Source organism: Thamnophis sirtalis, unplaced genomic scaffold (assembly GCF_051295495.1).
Source record: "Thamnophis sirtalis isolate CommonGarterSnake01/CBP01778 unplaced genomic scaffold, rThaSir2_p1.2 scaffold_4, whole genome shotgun sequence".
NCBI lineage: Eukaryota > Metazoa > Chordata > Lepidosauria > Squamata > Natricidae > Thamnophis > Thamnophis sirtalis.
This window is the reverse complement of record NW_028261384.1, coordinates 4733325-4748030: the sequence shown is the minus strand read 5'-3', so window position 1 is coordinate 4748030 and position 14706 is coordinate 4733325. Positions and strand designations below refer to the sequence as shown.

Here is a 14706-nt window from a genome sequence, read left to right as displayed (position 1 = left end):
AGTTCACAGAGACGCTAACATCCGTATGATGCTCGCAGTGATGCTCATACACATGTGAAGTTCATAGCAACACTATTGTTCACATGATGCTCACGGTAGCATTAGCGCAAGTGTGTGTGTATGCGTGCACGCGCACGCGCACACACACACACACACACGCACTGGCCAGAGGGGGACCAAGGTGGGGACACCTGTGGTAAAGCACAGCCAGCTTTTTCAAGATCCTGTTCTTATAAATCAACATGAATAAAAGTAATTTTAGCCTTGTCGAGTTGATTTCTTGATTGAGTCTATTAGTTAGCTAAGAGCTGTATCTCGCCAGCTTTGTGAAAAATCAGAACAGAAATAAAATCAGTGCCGTTGTTACTTTGACCGCAAAACAAATGGGTGTAAGTCAGTGACTCCTGTACTTTTGTAAGTTTCAGTTGCAGAGTTTTAATCTTGGGTGCTAATTTTGCAACGTCTCTCCTCTCACGAAATGATTCATGTTGTCAAATGATGTAGAAACACAAAGATGGTCCATTTTTACACCTCCGCTGCGTGTGTTCTCTTCTTCTGTTACACAGAAGAGGAAATACAGATAGTTTCTGGTTTAAAGAACATGGATATTTTTGCCGGGGAATCAGCTACTTTTACCTGCGAGCTCTCCCGATCTGGAACACAAAACCCACAGTGGTGGCTGGACGGCTCCCCTCTTCACAACAGCACTGCAAATGAAATCTCGGTGCACGATGGGACCACTCACAAGCTGATCTTAAAAGACCTGGGTCTCAATGATTCAGGAACAGTGATCTTTCGAATGGGTTCTCTGATATCCTCAGCTAAATTATTAATCAAAGGTATTTCAGGCTTTCCCTGTCAGGCAACCACCACGCTGTGCTTGTTCCTTGTGTCACTGGACCCCTAACCAATTTCTGCAAAACAGCTCCCGGAAGGAATGCATTAACCACTAGGCACTACTACCTTAAGCAAAACCCTGCACCTTACTCATTGTCCTTGGAAGATATCTATTTATTCTTAAATTTATATGCTGGCTGTCTCGCTAATCTAAAGTGACTCTGGAAGGCTTTCAACAGCATATAATAGATTTAGAAGCATCTGATAATTGCCTGTGCTGGATCTGCTGAACGGTCATGAATACTGGCGGCATAAAGGTTTAATAAATAAAATAAATACATATCTGGTTTTAAGTACTTTTGCAATCTTTTGTAGGGCAGCTGAAACAATTTCAACAAAATAGCTTCCAGTTCAATCTTTTTTGGTGGTTATCATCTGCGAGTGAATAGGGTCTCTTGATTCGAGATGGACGCCAAACAAATTTAATTAATTATAGTTAAATTATATAATTATAATTATATAATTTAATTAATAATTTATATTATAATAATTATAATTATAATTCATTAATAATTATAATTAATAATTTAATTAATAATTATAAACTATAGCTACAGGCCAAGGTGATGCAAATGGGAGATTTTCAGAAATGCTTAAATATCCATCTGAGTACAGTAACTACTACAGGTGTAACTTTGTCTGTAGATAGTCCTCAGCTTATAACCACACTTGTGACCAGAATTTCTGTTGCTAAGAAAGGTGGTTGTTGAGTGAATCCTGCCCGGTTTTATGATTGATTTAGCATAGTTGTTAAGCGAATTATTGCAGTTAAGTGAATCATGCGGTTGCTAAGTGAATCTAGTAAGTGAATCTTTCCCCATTGACCTTGCTTGTCAGAAGCTGACTGGGAAGGTCACAAATGGTGATCACGTGACCCCAGCATGCCGCAACCATCATATAGACCAAGCACCTGAATTTTGATCACATGACTGCAAGGCCGCAATGATCATAAGTGTGAGAATCGGTCATAAGTCACTTTTTTGAGTGCCATTGTAACTTTGGATGGTCGCTAAACAAATGGTTGTAAGTTGAGGACTATGATATTAAGAAAAAGGACTTAATCTGACCAACTTTCTCAATAGTTCAGCTTCCAGAATTCTCCACAATCTCCACGCTCGCTGAGGGATTCTGGGAGTTGCAGTCTATACCCCTGGAGGGTTTCTAAATTAGGCAAAACTGCTTTCAGCCATTCAGTCACCAGTGATCCGCTGCCTCCTTAGCTAACTCACATGCTTTTATCATTTCCATGGCTGAGCCAAACAAGCCTTAAACCACCTTAGCAAACTAAAGAGTGCTCCTGATCCCTGCTTTCACACAACTCACAGAGAGTCCTTCTTTAAAAGCAAAAAAAGTCTCCATAAATATTCCCCCAAGCCTGCACTAACACCTGACCTATCGGTTGACAGATCCGACCATTGAGGTGGTCAGCCCCATGCAGGACCTAACTTTGGAAGAAGATGGGACGGCGGAATTCATCTGCCAGTATTCTCGGCCAGTGCAGGCCGTCTGGAAGAAGGATGATCAACCTCTTTGGGGAGATGGCCAACGAGTTATGGTTGAGCAGGACTGGAACGTGGCCAAATTGAAAATCAAGCCGGCTCTTCCTTGTGACACGGGGATTTACTCTTGTGAAGCCGGAGGGACCAAAGTGGTGGCCATGCTTGACGTTCAAGGTGAGGTCAACCACAATGGAAGAAGATGATCATGTGAACGCCACCAAAGCTGACATGAGGGCCAAACCAAACTTTCTTTTGGTGACTAATACCAGAATAACAGAGTTGGAAGGGACCTTGAAGGTCTTCTAGCCCAACCCCTTGCTCGAGCAGGAGAGCCTACACCATTTCAGGCAAAAGGTTGTCCAAGCTCTTCTTAAAAAACCTCCAGTGTTGGAGCACCCACAACTTCTGGAGGCAAAGTCGTCCCACTGGTTAAGCGACTAGCTTTTGGAGATCAAAGAGCAAGGGAAGATTTGATGTTTACAAAGGGTTTGGCTAACACTTATAGGAGGTGTTGGGGAACAGGAAAACCTTGTAAGGACATAAGCATTCGTGCAGGGTTGTTGAGGCTCCTTGAGCTTGGTTGTTTTCTTGCAGACATTTCATGACCGAACTAGGTAACATCATCAGTGCTAGAAACTAGAACCTTACTCCCTTCTTACACTGATAATGTTACCTAGTTGCATCGTGAAATGTCTGCAAGAAAACAATCAAGTTCCAAGAGCACCAAAGACCCCACATTTCAATCCCGAGCTACAAATATTTTCTTCTCTCAATAAATATTCGTATTAAATTGTTAATCTCTTATTTGTCGCAGAAAAATCCAGATGACTGAGAATTTTGAGGTGATGCATTTGGAAAATGCCTGCATTTTCCAAACGCACTTTGCTTGATTTCTTCTATCTACCCTTAATTTTAGCAATAAACTACTGCATAAAATAAATTCAGATAGAAGCGGAGAGCTGAGAAGTGTCCCTGGCTGAATTTGCATTGCAACCATGAAGAGTTTTCTTAGCACATGTCAACACCAACAATTCAGTTGTCTTATACACAGTAGGAGAACAGGAATCCTGTCCTACCTTACAGGGCTGTTGTAAGGATAACTCAGCAATGCATTTGAGCAGCCTAAAACAATTTGTAATTGCTCTATGTTACTGCAACCTTGATGGTCATCTGTTGTTATTCGGAGCTGAAGCTTTTGAAATATGCTTTATTATTTGGCTTGTCTACTGTTCTGAGATTATTTAAATTTTTTAATGATTTTATTGCTTGCATTACTTTTTTTTTAATGCTTGGCTGCCGGATTGCTTTGAACACTGTGAAAACACAACTGCCCATTTTAAAATAAAGTCACTTTGAGTAAAGCTTTGTGATGATAAAAAGAAAGACCAAATTATGTTTTTTATTATAGACATTAAAAAAACTTAATTGTACTATATGCTTACAGTTTCTGCACCAGCCAAGATCAAGTAGAGATTAAGGAACCAGGTTAGAAACTGGGAGACTGTGAGTTTTAGTCCTCCTTTAGCGGAAGAACTGGGGAACTTTAGGCCAGGAGATGATGAATTCTAGTCCCACCTTAGGCAAGAATGTTGGCTGGGTGACTTTGGCCCAATCACCAGGAGACAGTGAGTTCTAGTCCTGCCTTACTTCACAGGGTTGTTGTTGTGGGGAAAATAGGAGGAATAAGGAGTATTACGATGTATTCACCGTTTTGAGTTGTTTATAAAAGAATAATAAAGGTGGGACATAAATAAATAAATTTTGTAGGCTTGAATTTCATTGGCATTAATCACAGTTCCTTACAGAAATGTTACTATGGCATTTGACAAGCATACAGGCAGTCCTTGACCGACAAAATTTATGTGGTTAAGCGAGATATTTGTTAAATGAGTTTTAACAAATTTTACCCCGTTTTACAACCTTTCTTTTCACAGTTGCTAAATGAATCACTGCAGAGGTTATGTTATTAACATAGTTATTAAATAATAACATTTTCCCATTGACTTTGCTTGTCAAAAGATCACAAAAGGGGAGCCCCAGGACACTGCAACCACCATTAATATGAGTCAGTTACCGAGGGTCTGAATTTTTATCGTGAGACCATGGGATGGCTGCAATTGTGAATGTGAAAAGCAGTCTTAAACCATTTTTTTCAATGCCATCTTTCCCAACTTCAAGCAGTCAATTTCTAACCATGCAATTAAATTTCCACTTTAAAAAAATGTTTCATGTTTGATTCCCCCTGCAGAATCTCCTAAATCACAACTTATTCCTATAAAAAACCTTTCTCCTTTCCAAAACCCAACCTATATCAAAATGAAAGTTGAATTTCAGCTAAAGATGGCAGTCACTTCATTTTTTTAATATAAAGCATTGCAAACAATCAAGTTTGCAATCCATCTAATGTCTTATTATTGTTATATTTTATATATTGTATCAATATTATATACAGTTATATTATACATACATATATATATATGCATATATATAAATGCAACATTATATATAATATATGTGCGTGTATTATATGTAATTTATACTTTTTATATATAATATATAATTATATGCATAATTTATATTTAATGTACATAAATATATGTTATACTTATTATATGTAATATTTACTTATTATTTCCAGCTAATTTAAATGCTATATAGGTAGTCATCAACCTACAATTACAATTGAGTCCAACATTTCTCTTGCTAAGTAAGGCTGTTTTTAAATAGCCATGCCTCATTTTATGGCCTTTTGGGCCATGGTTGTTAAGTGAATCACTGCAGTTGTTATGTAAATCACACTGCCATTAATTGAATCTGGTTTCTTCCATTGACTAATCGGAAGCTGTCTGGGACAGTCACAAAGGGTGATCACATGAACCCATGACACTCCAACCGTCATATCTATGAGTCAGCTGCCAAGCACCTGAATTTTGATCACGTGACCATGGGAATGCTGCAATGGTTGTAAGTGTGAGAACCAGTCCAAAGTCAATTTTTCGGTGCTGTTGTAACTTCAGACAGTCACTAAACAAACAGTTGTAAGGTGAGGACTACCCGTATGACTGGAAAGTCAGGGATTGAGGCCCTTTTATTATTAATTCTATATTTTTTTTTTGTCCTAACAGCCAAGAATACAGTCATCCAGGGCCTGGAGAATGTGGATGCGATGGAAGGAGGGGAAGCCCTCTTTGAGTGTTATCTTTCCAAGCCAGAAATCTACAATTATAACTGGCTAATCGATGATGTGCCGGCAAAAACATCAGAAAACGTGGAACTGGTTTATTTTGAAAACGGGCTTCGCCATCTTCTGCTTCTGAAGAACCTCAAAGTCCACGACAGTTGCAGGGTGACCTTTCAAGCGAGCGATGTGGTCACATCTGCTTTCTTGACAGTAAAAGGTGACAATCAAATATCTTGTTGCACGAGACAATCAGAGACAGGTAGTCCTCAACTTACGGCCACAACTGGGCCCAAAATTTCCATTGCTAAGCGAGATAGTTGTTGTACCACCTTTCTTGCCATAGTTGTTAAGGAATGACTGCAGCTGTTCAATTAATAACACTGCCGTTTAGTGAATCTGGTTCCTCCCATTGAGTTTGCTTGTCAAAAGGTCGCGAAAACAGGATCACGTGATTCTGGGGCACTGCAACCATCATAAATATGAATCAGTTGCCAAGGATTCTGCTCACGTGACCATGGGGATGTTGCAATTGTCGTAAGTGTGAAAAATGGTCATAATTCCCTTTTTCCATGCCATTGTAATTTCAAGGGGTCATTAAACGAACTGTTGTAAGTGGAGGACTACTTTTTTATAGCTACCCATCTCAGTCAATAACTGTGAATAGCTTACAATTAAAAAAATCATAATTAAAACACTAAAAACATTCTAAGATAATAAAAAAACATACATAGCAGCCGAGATACTTTACCAGTTAGCAATACAGCCAGGAAACAGGATCCATTTTCATGTACAAGTAGTTTCGATTTACAACCATAATTGAGCCTAAATTTTATGTTTCTAAGTGAGACATATGTTAATTGAATTTTACCCCATTGTATGACCTTGGAACACTATGACTGTCATAATATGAGTTGCCAAGCATCTGAATTTGATCATGTGAACATGGGGATGCTACAATGGTCATAAGTTTGAAAAATGATCATGTCCCTTTTTCAGCACCGTTGTAACTTCGTATGGTCACTAAAACAACTGTTGCAGGTCAAATACTACCTATATTTCCGGGATTTAAAAAAAAAAATCCTAAAATTTCCCAACCTCTCAATTTCTTCCTTGCTGTCATTTCTGATCATTTCAGGATGGAGACTGGAATTCTTGCAGCCACTGACAGATGTCACCGTCCGTGCCGGGGAACAAGCCATCTTCAGCTGCGTGTTAAGTGAATCAGTGCCCATCCATGAGATTGCCTGGTATCTTAATGACGTAGATATCCAACCGGATGAAAATTGGAGAACTGAAGCTGAAGCAAATACCTACAAACTCTTCCTAAAGAAAGCTCAGCTTCTACATTCTGGGGAGATAACCTTTGCTGCCAGAGATGCCATTGCGTCTGCAAAATTGACTATCATAGGTAAGTTGGAACAGGTAACTGTTTTCTTGCAATTTACGTATAGGATAGGGTGGATGCAAAATGATCACGCTGAACACTGCGCCCTATCAAAATTAAATTCAAGGTAGATAAAAGTAAGGTTCTACAATTAGGTGCGAAAAACCAACTGTACAGGTATAGACTAAGTGAAACTTTGCTTAATGCCAGTAACTGCGAGAGGGATCTTAGAGTCCTAGAGAAAAATTACTTAAACATGAGCCAACATTGTTCAGCAGCTGCCAAAAAAAGCCAATGAAATCCTAGATTGCATTAATAGAGGGATATAATCAAGATCCCGTGAAGTTCTAGTACCCCTTTACAAAATCTTAGTAAGACTACACTTGGAATATTCCAAATGGTTTTGGTCACCACAATACAAAGATTTCAGACTCTGGGAAGAATACAGAGAAGAGCAACACAATTAAATAAATAAAATAAATAAATAAAATGAAATAACAAACAGCTAAGTAAAACCGTTTTCCCCTTAGAAAATTATAAACAGATTAAGGGACCAAATGCATTTAGAATATGTTTTTAATTATAAAGAATCCTTCCAGTGGAAAATAGATTTGTTTGGACTATTGCAAGACAAAATAAAGAAAAGCAATTTTAACTATTGGACACCAGGGGGAGATAAATACCATTTGTTTGTTTGTTTGTTTTTCACATTTCTAAACTGCCCACCTTTACAACTAATTAACTGGAACATGTAAGATGATGCAAATGAAAATTAACATTGAAAATATTGAAGGGCACTTTTGAAAAAATATAAATATAAGTTAGTAACAAAAATGTCAGTAGTGAAGTTTGTTTCTATAGATAAGCAGGATAAAGAGTGTCCAAAAAATGTTTGGAAACATTGGCAGATGAAGAATATTTTTTGACAAGACAAAGATGACAGGCAACAATGACAGTTATGAGAATGACATGGAAAGGATGTCACAGTTAATGTTTTAACTCAGTTGATTTTTAAAAAATCAAAGGGGAAATACAAATAATTTACCAAGAGAGTGATCTGGATAATTCTTTTATATTGGATTTACAAAAGAAGCTTGTTACACGTTTGAATAATTTTGTGAGAAAAGACAAAGAAGAATAACAGGATAACAGCACAGAAGAACAGAAAAACAGAGTTGGAAGGGACTTCCAACTTGAGCTTCCTGCTCAAAACAGGAGGGTTGGACTAGAAGACATTTAAAAAAAACCCTGATTCTACAACAATTCGAGTGGACTAAAGATTAAGACTTTCAGAACTAAAAGGAAGGCTTATAGAGATTGTTTATTTGACCCAGGTTAAAATAAAATGTGCTTCTATTTTTGGTAACCCTTAATGGATTTTCGGCTGACCAAGGATTCAAAAAATATTGCTTTATGGATTTGTCTATAGATTAAAAAATGGGATATGGAATGAAGAAATCATTGGTTGTAAACCAAGAGAGGTAGAGAGCGTGTTGTATAACTATTGTGATGGCTGAAATATACTGTATTTTCAATCTCCACTATAATTTAATTTTCTTTACTTTTTGTGTTTTCTATTTTCTATTATTTGTATCTTGTCCTTTGCACTTTTCTCTCTCTTTCTCTCTCTCTTTTTCTTTCTTTCCTTCTGTATTAATTTTACTATTGTAAATGTGTGTGTTTGTGTGTGTGAGAGAGACCTTTTTACATTTTTCTTGTATGATATATCAACCAGTTGCCAAGCATCTGAATTTTGATCACATGACTGGGGATACTGCAGTGGTCATAAGTATGAAAAAACCGTCATATGTCACTTTCTTCAGTGATGTTGTAACTTTGAATGGTCACTAAACAAATGGTTTACAAGTTGAGGACCACCTGTAAATTGGTTTTCATGTGTTGAATTTTAGAACCTGTTGAAGTCACTCAGCCTTTGGTTGACCAGTCTGCCACGCAAGGAGAGAAGGCCAAGTTGCAGTGTGAATTGTCCAGTGAGACCCAAGAGGTGATTTGGGTCAAAGAGAAAGAACCGATCCAACCGGGAGGAAGATATGAAATCATCTCCGAAGGCAAAAAACAGACACTCATCATACACGATTTTAAATCTGAAGATCAAGGATCCTACACCTGCATCGCCTCACCTGAAATCAAAACTTCTGCCAATCTTTCGATTGATGGTAAGTTAGAATCCATACAGGTAATTCTTGACTTACGACCCAAAGTCAGATAATTGTATCGGGGTCATTAACCAGCAGAGGTAAGCACAACTAGGACTAGAACTTCTGTTGCTAAGCAAGAATGTTATTAAGCGAGTCTCCCACGATTGTAGGATCTTTTTTGCCAGGGTTGTTAAGCAAATCACTGCGGTTGTTAAGCAAATTACAATATCATTAAGTGAATCTGGTTTCCCCCATCGGCTTTGCTTGTCCAAAACTGGCTGGGAAGGTCACAAATGGAGATCATGTATTCCCAGAATGGTGCCACAGTCGCATATACAAGCTGGTTACTCAGAGCCAGAATATTGAGTTCCTGACTATGGGGATGCCGCAATGGTTGTAAGTGTGAAAACCGCTTGTAGGTCACTTTTTTTCTATTGCCGTTGTAAATTTGAATCGTCATTACATGAATGGTTGTAAGTCAATGACTACCTTTATTGAAAAAAGTGACTTATGACTGATTCTCACACGACTGTCACAGCATCCCCATGTTTACATGATCAAAATTCGGGCACTTGAAAATCAGTATGTTTTTACAACTTGCAGCATCCCGGGATCACGTGATCCCTTCCCAGCCAGCTTCTGACAAGCAAACTCAACAGGGGAAGCCAGATTCACTTAACAATCATGTGATTCGCTTAACAGCTTCGGTGATTCTGAGAGGAGAAGAAGCATTGCAAAAAAAAAAAGGTTGTAAAATGAGACGTGGCTCACTTAAATGCCTTGCTTATCCGTGGAAATTTGGCTCAGTTGTTATCATAAATCAAGGGCTACCTGTGCTATATTAATCTAGATTGATTGATTGATTATTGATTAATTGATTCTAAAGTCTTTTGAATGGGCATTTGCAAAATTTAGATTATCCTGTAGATCTTCCTCTTCTTTTATGTCTAGAAGTTGCCATGTCCTGACTTCCTAATAATAATTCCGATAATAATAATAATAATAATAATAATAATAATAATAATAATCTCACCATTTCATTTCTTAGTTTCTCCAGTGTCGATGTTGAAAGAAATTGTTGAGGAAGCACAAATGTCTAAAGAGTCAATGAAGGTAACGGATGAAGAGGTTCAACCCAGCTTGCCACCTGAAGCTGCTCAGGAAGGGGACCTCCATCTTCTATGGGAAGCTCTGGCCAAGAAGCGGAGGATGAGTCGCGAGCCGACCTTGGATTCAATCAGTGAACTGCCCGAAGAAGACGACAAGCTTCAGAAGAGGAAGAAGGAGGAAATGGAGATAACCCAGTACTACTCCGAGGAATACTCTACTTGCGACGAATCTGCAAAAGCTGGAGAAGCAGATTTCTCCATCACAAGTTCAGATGATGAATCCAGAGCCGGGACACCTTCCTTAATCACCTACCTTAAGAAGGCTGGATCAACTACGGTGAGTGTCAGTCGCAAAGTCGTAGAGAAAGTAGCTCAAGGTCAGCAGAAGGTCAGTGAGGAACCATCTCCTCCTGCAGAGTCAACTGAATTTGAGATCACCGAAGGTGACTTGGAGGACCCTTCCATGTCTCAAGCTGCCGTCAAAATCCAAGCTGCCTTCAAAGGTTACAAAGTGAGAAAGGAAATCAAACAGCAAGAACGTCCGGTCTTTGCTGAGACCTTCAAGGACTTTGTCGGCAAGATAGGAGACACCCTCCATCTAGAGTGCACGGCCCACAGCAAAACAGACATGACAGTCTGTTGGCTGAAAGACGGGAATGAAATTAAGGATGGGCGGCATTATCACATAGACAATTACAATGATGGGACCTGTTCCTTAATTATCGCCGGTCTGGAAATGAACGACAAGGGCAAGTATGCCTGCGAAGCCTCCAATAAATTCGGCAAGGTCACCCACAGTGCCAAGGTGACCATCCAACCTCAAGCACCTTCTCGCAAATCAAAACCCACCAAGAAGCTTCCTGACAGCGAATCAGAGAGCTCGTCTGGCAGTGAATTGGACGATGCTTTCCGTAAAGCCGGACGGAGGCTCCACAAGTTGTTCAAGTCTAAAGTCTCCACCGAGATCTCCGACGTCGATGAGGAATTGTTTGTCAGCGCGGACGAGGGAGAGATTGAGGCAGTGGATCGTCAGACCTACCGGGAAGACGAACGCTACATCTACATCAAGTTTGAAGTTCACACAGAGGCCAAAACAGCTGCGGTCCGGTTTCGGGAGATGTTTGCCGCTTTGGGTATTCCTGTTGAGATTGACATTTTGGACCAGGGTCCTAAAAAGATAGAGTTGCGTATTGGGAAAGCTGCTTCACCTCCTGCGGGACAGTTGCGGACTTTGGTTCAACGGCCACCGCCTACTCTGCTGACCTCTGATACTGGTAAGTACACAAGGTTTTGTAGGAGGAGGAATGGCAGGACCTGGGGGCGGAGTCAAAAGAGTCATCAGCCTAGAATCTCTATGTAATCACAAGTGAACTAAGTCCAATCTCCTTTAAACTCTGTTGACCCTTATCCAACTCCTAGCAGGTACTAGTGGTTAGTTGAGAAGATTCCAGCACATAGGCATGGGTACCAATAAATCAGTTTAAGGTGAAGTGTTAGTACCACTTTACACTGCTCTGATGAGACCGTATTTGGAACACTGTGTCCAATTCTGGTCACCACAGTACAAAAATGGTGACGAGACCATAGAAAGAGTGCAGAGAATAGCAACAAAGATCAGATCTGGAGGATAATATGATGAACGATTGAGGGAACTAGGTATGTTAAGTCTAATTAAGAGAAGGACTAAAAGTAATAGCAATCTTCCAATACTTGAGGGAGTGTTACAAATAAGAGAGAGGTCAGCCTATTTTCCAAAGCACCTGAAGGTAGGACATTAGAAGTAACGGATGGAAACATTAAGGAGAGAACCAACCTAAATTATGGAGAAACTTCCTAGCAGTGAAAGCAATCCATCAGCGGAAAGGCTTGCCTTCAGAAGTTGTGGGTGTGGTTCCACCACAAATGCACGTACGACAAAAGCGTGTGTGACTAAAGCACGGTGACAAAACCGCGCCATCAAAACCGCGGAGACGAATGAGCGCTGAAGCGCGCCGACAGAAGCGCGCTGTAACATATCCCTAAACCTAACCCTAAACCTAACCCTAAACCTAACCCTAAACCTAACCCTAAACCTTACCTTAACTTAAATCGTGCTTCTGTCGGTGCGCTGTTGTCGGTGCGCTATTGTCGGCGCGCTTTTGACATCGCGGTTTTAGCGCCGCGGTTTTGTCGGCGTGCTTTTGACATTCGCGGTTATGTCGTGCCATGGTGGGTGCACCATCACTGGAGGTTTTCAAGAAGAGACAGGATAGCCATTTGTCAGAAGTGGTATAGGGACTCCTTGAGGGCTGGACCAAAAGTTAAGGGAGAAGGAAAAGGTGAAGGAGCAGTAGATAGACAAGAAGGAAAAGGAAGAAAGTGAGGAGGAGGAGGAAGAGGAGAAGGAACTGTGGCGTTCTTGGTGCTCTCTGAGCTTGGTTGTTTTCTTGTAGATGTTTCTTGACCCAGCTAAAGAACATCATTAGTGCTAGAAGGGAGTGAGGTTTGCGGAGAGAAGGAGGAGACAGACATATAGTTTTGCTCTTATTGTTCTTTATTCATTCTAGCTCCAATCTTCATCACTGAGCTTCAAAATCAAGAGGTGCAGGATGGTTACCCGGTCAGTTTCGATTGTGTGGTGATTGGCAAGCCAATGCCAACTGTCCGGTGGTTTAAAGATGGCCGCGTTCTTGAAGAGGATGACCACTACATGATCAATGAGGACCAGGAAGGATGTCATCAGCTGATCATCACTGCGGTGGTCCCTCTTGACATGGGGGTCTACCGCTGTGTGGCTGAAAACAGCATGGGGGTGTCTTCAACAAAAGCTGAGCTACGAGTGGAACGTGAGTTTAAAGCTGGGATGTGGGAAACTGTTGTTCAAAAATTAAGCATAATTGAGCATAATCTTTCCTCCCTCCCTTCATCCCTTCCGTAAAAATCACTGATCAGAACTTCCTTGATTCCTGCACAATTGTCCACCTTCTCTTTTTGAGAAGTGCTGCTCTAAAGCAGTGTTTCTCAACTTGACCATAGAATTCCGAGAGTTGAAATCCACTGACCTTAAAGTGGCTGAAATTGAGAAATGTTGCCCCTAAAATCCTCTTTTTACCATTCATTAGTAACCAGCACAGACTATGATACAGCTGGAGATGCAACGGAGACCTCCTCGTACTACAGTGCCAAAGGTTACCTGTCCAGGTAAGAGCAATATTATTTTTTTATTCTCCAGCGCGCTGATTAGAGAATCCAAAGAAATGGGCTAATTTCAGTCTGTTTGCCTAGAGATTGAATTGAAGAAACTTGGCCATGCCTCCCTTTCACTTAGTAGCCTCAGTTTTTTCAATTCAGTCTGCCTACAGAGACGTAATCACAGTTTCTCCTGTACCTTTAAGGTTTTTTTCCCTTTGGATTTTCTTTGCAGTTCACAGGTATTGTGCGCATTGTATTTTATCATTATTGTTTTCGTGTTTACGGAGTCGGACGGAGTGCTGGTTTCCCCAGTCTGCCGGCAAGAACTGCTGCTGAGAATTCCCTCTTCATGGGGAGGGTGTAAATTGTTGGGCGCTCTTGCCTGATTGCTTGGGCTAGCCCGTGGCCGCTAATTGCCTGGATCTGAGGGCCGTGAGTTCGGTGCACTGTTCTCGAGCCCCTCATGCTATGCTTGGAGGCTTGGTTCGCCATCTTCCCGCTGCTGCCACTTCTCTGCTTGGCGTGCTCGGAGGCTTAGCCGCCATTTTCTCTTGCTGTTTGTATTTCACGGGTGCTGGCTACGGTTCCACCACAATACCGCGAAGCCCTTATCCGTGGAGACATAAGCGTGAGTGCTAATCCGCGCCATCCGAATCGCTAAAGCAAATGCGACCTTACCGCGCTGACATAAGGGCGGAGGGCAAACCCGCGCCTTCCGAAACACTCAGCACCCTAAACCTAACCCTAAACCTAACCCTAAACCTAATCCTAAACCTAACCCTAAACCTAACCCTAAACCTAACCCTAAACCTAACCCCTAAACCTAACCCCTAAACCTAACCCTAAACCTAACCCCTAAACCTAATCCTAACCCTTACCTTAATTTAAATCGGCTTTCCGCCACCGCGCTGTTTTAAACCGCCCTTCTGTCGCCACGCTGTTGTCGCGGTGGTAATGACGCGCGGTGATGACATCGCGGCTTTAGTGACACGGTTTTATCACCGCTATTTTGACGAGCGCGGTTTTGTCGTGCCACGCTGGCTATGCCCAGAGCCGCTAGGCAACTGTTCATATTGGCTGCTTTAAACTTGTGAGCTGTTGATTTCAGCACCAATTGAGCCGCTGAGCAGCGCCGGCCATTTTAATTGCCACAAGCTTCATTGCGAGCGAGTTTGCGAGGAGATCAGCAGCATGGTTACGATCTCACTGTGCTATCACTGCAGGCAATCTCTTTTTCTTAGTGCCTTTTCCTCTGGTGACTGAGTATCACCTATTGAGCGGCCAGGATCGTGGGGTTCCTTGCAGT

General features: G+C 41.0%; 1 protein-coding gene across 1 annotated transcript in view; it reads left to right on the top strand.

The window, feature by feature from the left end:
- Positions 1-14706, top strand: part of OBSCN (obscurin, cytoskeletal calmodulin and titin-interacting RhoGEF) — a 243002-nt gene that overhangs the window by 119129 nt on the left and 109167 nt on the right. Inside the window, exons 61-68 of the mRNA XM_087712229.1 lie at positions 567-839; positions 2304-2570; positions 5522-5794; positions 6713-6985; positions 8872-9138; positions 10169-11503; positions 12776-13054; positions 13331-13409. Coding sequence (XP_087568355.1) covers positions 567-839; positions 2304-2570; positions 5522-5794; positions 6713-6985; positions 8872-9138; positions 10169-11503; positions 12776-13054; positions 13331-13409 — 3046 coding nt within the window. The remainder of the gene's footprint in view (positions 1-566; positions 840-2303; positions 2571-5521; positions 5795-6712; positions 6986-8871; positions 9139-10168; positions 11504-12775; positions 13055-13330; positions 13410-14706) is intronic.